At 30.2% G+C, this 7,779-nt stretch overlaps 1 protein-coding gene across 1 annotated transcript; it reads left to right on the top strand.

Moving 5' to 3' along the window:
- Positions 1-3,677: 3,677 nt before the first annotated feature.
- LOC107896659 (protein NRT1/ PTR FAMILY 4.3) lies at positions 3,678-6,815 on the top strand. Its single transcript, XM_016821877.2, has 3 exons — positions 3,678-3,964; positions 4,502-4,719; positions 5,165-6,815. The coding sequence occupies exons 1-3, from the start codon at positions 3,838-3,840 to the stop codon at positions 6,611-6,613; spliced, it is 1,794 nt and encodes a 597-aa protein (XP_016677366.1). The 5' UTR covers positions 3,678-3,837; the 3' UTR covers positions 6,614-6,815.
- The last annotated feature ends 964 nt before the right edge of the window (positions 6,816-7,779 follow it).

The following is a 7,779-nucleotide window of genomic DNA, read 5'->3' as shown; positions in this document are numbered from 1 at the left end:
CATTTCAAGAAAAAAAATTAAGTTAAGTTATACAATTAGTCCCTATATATTTTTTTTGTTTTGAGTAATTTAATTTTTTCTTTTATGTTTTTTGAACTTTCCTCTTTTTTTTTTCTTTTTTTTTTCATTCTCCTCTCCTTGTCCCTTTGTTTTCCCCACTTCTCTATTTTTTCTAATGACATTTTTTTTATGTTTTCTATTTGTTAAAATTAGTCCCTATACTTTTTTTTAAGAATTTAATTTTTTTATTTTTTATTTTCCTTTTCTTTTTTCCCTTTATTTTTCTCTTTTCTCATATTTTTTGCTGCAGAAATATAATCTTTACCTCAAAAAAAAAAACGAAGTCATTGTTTTTTTTACATAATTCCTAAATTGAATTTCACTCAAAAAATCGAATATCAATCATTCTTTAATCAAATCTTAATTTGAATATAACCTAATTTTGAAACTAAAATTAGATTTAACTAATCAATATAAAAATCACATCCTTAAACAAATCTAAATATAAATTGAATTCTTTATGTTCAAAATTTTTTTTTCCATTTCCAAACATAAATTGAAATGGCAATTAACAGCTCAATGACTAAAATGTTACAACATGTTAATGTAAGTGACTAAAATGTAAATTGAAGTAAACAAAAGTGACTATATATATATAATATATTGTATTTATTTGAAAAGTATATTATAAATAATTTAAAGTAGGTCAACACTAATTTATATCTTTACATAAATTATAGGAGGCCGAAACCTGGAACTTTTTCTTCCACCCCACATTTTCAACATCATTATTAAACATCATTCTAATAATAAAAAAAATAGATGAATTTGGATTGGTTAATGCACTAATTATTTTAAAAATAAAAATAAAAATAAAAATAAAATATATTAAAAGAACTAGATTTTATTTCAAACTTATTTTTTAATAAATACTCTTTGTTACTGTATTTATGATAAAACTTTTCAAAACCAAACTTATTTCCCATTCTTACACATTTATAAATGCTCTTAATATTTTTAGGTAGTAAAAATTTAAAGGAAATGTCAATTTTTTCTTTAAAAAAAAAAATGAGTCACTAGTGAAAGTGTATCTTGAAGGACACATTTTCACAGGGAAAATGCATCTTATAGGGTGTGCTTTTTAATTTTTTTTTAACATATAAGTTTGTTTGATTAGACAGTTAAATGTTAGTGGTTTTATCCTCAAGTCCTGAGCTTGATTCCTCTCTTACACACATTTGTATTTTTTATTTCATATTTTGAGCTTCTTTTTTATTTTTAATTAATATTTTTATTTCTTCAGGTCCTTTGTTAGATGGTTAAATAATAGTGATTTCATCATTGAATCTCAAGTTTGATTCCTCTTCTAAGCACATTTATATTTTTTATTTCATGTGGTTTCAAGTTTTTTTTAATATTTTTAATTAATAAATATATTGTTTCCAATTTTTTTTTGTTTTTAATTAATAACTCTTTTATTTATAAAATCAAATAATAATTATATAATTATATAATAAAAATATATTTTTTATATTTATCATTATATTAAAAATATTTGAAATTAGTAACTCCTAAATTTATATGAATAAATTAATAACTATATATTTATTTTACATTTTTCATTATGTTAAATATTTTTATTTTTAAAAACATCAACTAATTTTTTGATATATTTTTCTTTATATATAATATTTATATGTCAAATATTTATTTTCTTCATCTATATTGAGAGTATGGTGATTTCTAATATTATAAAATCAAATAATTATTTCAAATGTCATTATTATTTGTATATGTAAAATATTTCAAATATTATTGTTTTTTCATCTACTTTGTGGGTATGATATTTCAATTATTTTTATATGTGAAATATTTCAATTAATTATTTCAAATACACATACAAAAATATATAATACTAAAATTTACTACGCTCATGATATGAAATGAAAAATAAATATTACACGTAAAAATTATATTTACTAAAAATAAGATATTTGCATAATTATTTGATTTTATAACTAAAAGAGTTATTAATTAAAAAAGATGAATAAAAAATAAATAAATAAAAAACCTTGAAAACACTATATTTATTAATTTAAAAAATGATTAAAAATAAAAAAGCTTAAAACAATATGAAACAAAAAATACAAATGTGTTTTAGGGTCGATTGAGTCGAGTCGAATCGAGTAAAAAAAATTTGTGTTAGTCGAGTTGATGAATCCTATTTTAGCAACTGAACTCAATTTGAAATCTTTTTCGAATCAAATCGAGTTAAAAAATTTTGAATCAAGTCGAGTTGAGTTAACAAATCCTATTATTTATACTCAATGTTACGTTTATATAGACCAATTATTTAATTAGTAGATGAAGTAAAAGATTATTTAATCACATAAACGATATAATAGTTTTCCCTTTTAACTTAATGAGTAAACATCTATCAAAACGATGTAGTTTTGTCTTTTTTATTCGGATTTTTAGATAACACGAATTGTACAATTCATATTTGAGTTAAACCGAAAAGTTTAATTTTTTATTCGAGTTGGTCCGAATAACTTGATTAACTAAAATAATTTGAACTACTTAATTTAAAATTTAAAATTTTTATCGAGTTTTTTGAATCGAAACATATTTTGTTAACCTTTAATGTGCTTAGAAGCTTAAGACTCAAGGATAAAATCACTATTATTTAATCAATTAACCAAAAGAGCTGATATAATAAAAATATTATTTAAAAAAAAACAAAATCTTGAAACAACATGAAATAAAAATACAAATATGTGTAGAAAAGAAATCAAATCCAAAATTTAAAAGTAAAATCACCAACATTTTAAGGAGATGAACATTTTCTAGAAAACTAAAATATTTCCTTAAAATTTGAGAAAATGAACTATTTCTCTAATTTTTTCTAAAAATTGAGGTTTAGCGGCACATGAATAAACTAAAACAACTGAATGTATAAAATTGAAAGTAGTTTTTGTATGAGTGAAGGTGAAGAAATTAAAAAAGAAAAAAACAAAAGCAGTATGTAAACAGAGTGGAATGATTATTTTGACCTATTAAAAAAAATAAATTTATTTTTTAAAAATAAGGATGGATTTGGATTGATTAATATAAAAATAAGGATAACAAGAGTCTAATATGAGACTAAACCCACCACCATCCAAATATACCCTTGTGGACTTCAAAAAGTATCAATTGTGGACCACCATTGGAAAAGGCAACACATTTCACACGCTCCTTCAAATTACGTCATACACATGCTGTAAATCTTTTTTAACGAAACATATTAACCTATTAAAATGTTTAAAATATATTTCTCAAAACTCTTAAAATGACATGTTATAATATTCTGCATCTGTTAGTATAATTTTGTAAGATTTTCAAGTAAATTAATGTCTGATTTCAGTCGGCTTTTTAATTATGAATAGGTTACATCTCTTACAACCCATTAAGCATAAAGTAATCTAAATAAATTTTAATCTGCTTTTAAATAAACCGCAGATTGAGTCACATGTTTCATGTCTAGGGTGCACAAGAGATTAAACAAATATATTACTATAATGATAATATTTGGGGAGGAGGAGGAGGAGGAGGAGGCGCAAGTGATACACACACGGTTATGGTGCGTGTGGGGTTTAAATTCAAGTGAATAATAATTTCACAAAAATCTATGGGAGGGGGGATTGACCCATGGGGATGGAGAGGGGGAGGGGGTTATAAATTTAGGACAAAACCAACCCACTTGCGTGTCTCAAAAACAAATCCCAGCAGCACCATTGGTTTGGAGTAAGACAACATCAAAATCACCTTTCTGGGTTTTCAGTTTTCACTTCCCAAATGGAAGAAGGAAGAGGGACTGACAAAGGCGAAATGAAACACCAACAAGAGAACACTGTCGATTGGAGAGGCAGACCTTCCAATCCTAAGAAGCATGGCGGCATGTCTGCTGCTGCATTTGTTCTTGGTTTGTTCTCTTTCTCCTTCTCTCTCTCTTTTTTAAATGTTGTCTTCTATAATTAAGCTATTACATGAAGATTCTTGTGTCTGAAAATAAAGTATTTTTCGATGATCATTTACGTACCCTACTATTGCCCAGTCCAGCCACCGTGTCTATATTTTTTTCCCGAAAAAATTTGAGGTGAGAGCAAGCCATCGCTCTCATAAATGGTTGAAAGAGACCAGTCAGGTCAGGTTTGAACCCTAGTGATATTATGAGTTGGTCAACCCATGTTGACCGCCATGTCTATATTTAAGTTCCTTCAGATCTGCATATATACATATTATAGATCAGTTGTTGTTTTTGTTTGAAAAAGTGGGTTATTTTGTGGCTAATTCATAGATTTGAGACATATTATTTTTGAGGGTTAGTCTTAATAATTTTCATGTATGTATTATAGTTTTAGGGTGCAGCATGGTTATAGAGAAAAAGACATGGTTTGATTCTCTGTCATCAAAATTGGGTAATATATAATAAAGGAAAAGTGTGATGTGGAAAATGCAGGGCTACAAGCATTTGAGATAATGGGAATAGCAGCCGTAGGGAACAACCTTATAACATATTTGATAAACGAGATGCATTTCTCGCTGTCAAAGTCAGCAAACATAGTGACAAACTTTGTTGGAACAATCTTCCTTTTGGCCCTCCTTGGTGGTTACCTTTCCGACTCTCATCTTGGGTGCTTCTGGACCATCATTCTCTTCGGCTTTGTGGAGCTTTCTGTAAGCTTCCCCCCCCCCCCCTTTTTTTTCTACTGTTGATAATGCTTCATTTTATACACGTCAATTAGACTATGACACACCATCTAAAATATATTATTTAAATGATATCTTATCATTTCACCATCAAGAATGCATACAATTATATACTATCAACACTGTACCATATGCAGTAGAAGTTTGGCCAACACTGTGCCATTTTTTTTTCATCTTTATTCATTTATAAGAATAAACTCACATGATATCTTTTCATTTAAAGTAAGTTACTTGTTTTATTTTTAATGAGTGACATCACAGTAAACTTAGATACTAATTTTATTTAATTTAATTTATACATTTTTACAAACTTTTACAAACTATCTGAATTTTATGATTTAAAAAAAATAGAGTATTAATTAAAATGGTTGTGTATTTCATCATTAATTTGTTTCTTTCTAAACGTATATAGGGTTTCATATTACTGTCAGTCCAAGCTCATCTTCCTCAACTAAAGCCAGCCAAGTGCAACATGTTAACTGATGGAGACATGTGTGAAGAAGCAAAAGGCTTCAAGGCCTTGATTTTCTTTGTGGCACTTTACTTGGTGGCATTAGGAAGTGGATGTGTGAAACCCAACATGATTGCTCATGGAGCTGATCAGTTCAATCTTCAAACCAATCCCTCACACTCTAAGAAGCTCTCAACCTACTTCAATGCTGCCTATTTTGCCTTCTCCATGGGTGAACTCATTGCCCTAACTGTTCTAGTATGGATCCAAACCCATGCCGGTATGGATGTCGGGTTTGGAGTTTCGGCCGCCGCCATGGCCATGGGACTAATCGTTGTGGTTTCCGGGACATTGTATTACAGAAACAAGCCTCCTCGAGGAAGCATCTTCACTCCCATCGCTCAAGTTTTTGTTGCTGCCATGTTAAAGAGGAAACAAATTAATCCAGAGCTGATGATCAATAGAGATCAAAACCAAGCTGAATCTGGAAATGTGGTTCAGACACAAAGGTTCAGGTTCTTAGACAAGGCGTGCATCAAAGTTGAAGATGGAAGCAATACAAAGGAAAGTCCATGGAGATTGTGCAGTGTTACACAAGTGGAGCAAGTGAAGATATTGATTTCAGTGATTCCTATATTTGCTTGCACCATTGTTTTCAATACCGTTTTGGCTCAACTACAAACATTCTCAGTGCAACAAGGAAGTGCAATGGATACTCAGCTAACCAAGTCTTTCCATATCCCACCAGCTTCCCTTCAGTCGATCCCTTACATCATACTCATCTTCCTAGTCCCATTATACGACAAGTTCTTCGTCCCTTTTGCCAGGAAGATTACCGGTCACGAATCCGGAATTTCGCCTCTACAGAGGATAGGCTCGGGTCTTTTTCTCTCAACCTTTTCGATGATTGCCGCGGCACTTATGGAGAAGAAGAGAAGGGACTCGGCTTCGGGTTCGGGCGAAATAATATCCATCTTTTGGATCACCCCACAGTTCTTAATCTTCGGATTATCGGAGATGCTTACTGCGGTTGGCCTAATTGAGTTTTTCTACAAGCAATCCTTGCAACGGATGCAAGCATTTCTGATGGCAATGACCTATTGTTCTTACTCATTTGGGTTCTACTTGAGCTCAGTACTGGTTTCTCTAGTAAATAAGATCACATCTTCTTCTTCGAAAGGCGGTTGGCTTAGCGACAACGATCTCAACAAAGACAGACTAGACCTTTTCTACTGGTTGCTAGCAGTCATTAGCTTCCTCAACTTCCTAAACTATCTCTTCTGGGCTAGATGGCATTCTCACAATTCTTCTGCATCACCCACCATACAAAATGAAGCAGATGGGATGGGGTTGAACCACTACATCTTGACCAAACATTCAAAAGATGTAGTAGATGAGAATATACCATAAACATGGGACATTATGGCAATTATCTACCACTAATAGTATTGTATTATATATGAACAAGTATTATTACACCATGCAAAAAGGCTCTTTAAGAACTATACAAGTTGTTTAGAAAAAAGTTAACATTTCAGGCTACCTTTTGTTAGTGGCAAACTGGAAATCAAGTGTAATCTCGTTTGTTTGACTAATAATAGATTTGATATCAGACAGAGGTATTAGCTAAAATAAATAGACTGCTTTATTATTTGATAGTTGGGAAATTTAGGAGGAAAAAGAAGATGCCCCTTTTAGAAATGAAGGGTCCCAATGGATCACTATCAACTTTGTTCTTGAGCCATTCACATAGATTCAATGCATCTTCCTACTGCTCGGCTTTTATCCATTCATCAAGTCATTCAGAGCAGCTTTCGGTTTCCATTAGATGACAAGAAAAGAATATGAAAGTTGCAACTGGTGACATAGCTAGCTGGAAGGTTTAAGGGGGCCACTTGTTTTAGAGCTGGTATGTCAAACTACTGTTTGTGATGCATGAATATGCAACATAATCAAGCTCCAATAGATTAAGTCAACTGGGGGAAAAAGGAGGCCTAAGACATCCATTAGCAAATTTTTTGAGAAGTGACCCACTTCTTACCATATGCTAAGAGACATGTCTCAAACATGTCCTTATGTTGGAGCTTGGCCCCCACTGCAACATACTTCACTATCAGTCTCCTCATAAAGCCCACTAGATTTCATTATGTTTTAGTTGCGAGACTGACTAGGAACCAGACTGAAACACTTGTTGATGGATGGAATTGAGTAAGACTATGATTTTATTTCAACAAATTTAATGCAGAAATTTATATTGGATCCTGTCTAATCCTTCAGCCCTATAAAACAATTAATTATATAAAAAAATAAAACATTTGATTTTTTATATAAAAATATTTTAATTATTTAATTTTGATAAATTCCGAATAACAAACGTAACTAATGTAACTCAAACTCAAGCCATACTTAAAGGTAATGAACAACCTAAACCATCAAACAATGACATGAGATTCTTAAGGAATTATATTGTGTATTCTGCTTCTTATTTTATTTTATTTTCCAAAATTTTGATAAATAAAATATTGTGTTGGAAGATGATGTATTAAGGTTCTTAAGGAATTATATTGAATCGGTTT

Source organism: Gossypium hirsutum, chromosome A10 (assembly GCF_007990345.1).
Source record: "Gossypium hirsutum isolate 1008001.06 chromosome A10, Gossypium_hirsutum_v2.1, whole genome shotgun sequence".
Lineage (NCBI taxonomy): Eukaryota > Viridiplantae > Streptophyta > Magnoliopsida > Malvales > Malvaceae > Gossypium > Gossypium hirsutum.
This window is presented reverse-complemented; position numbering and strand designations above follow the sequence as displayed.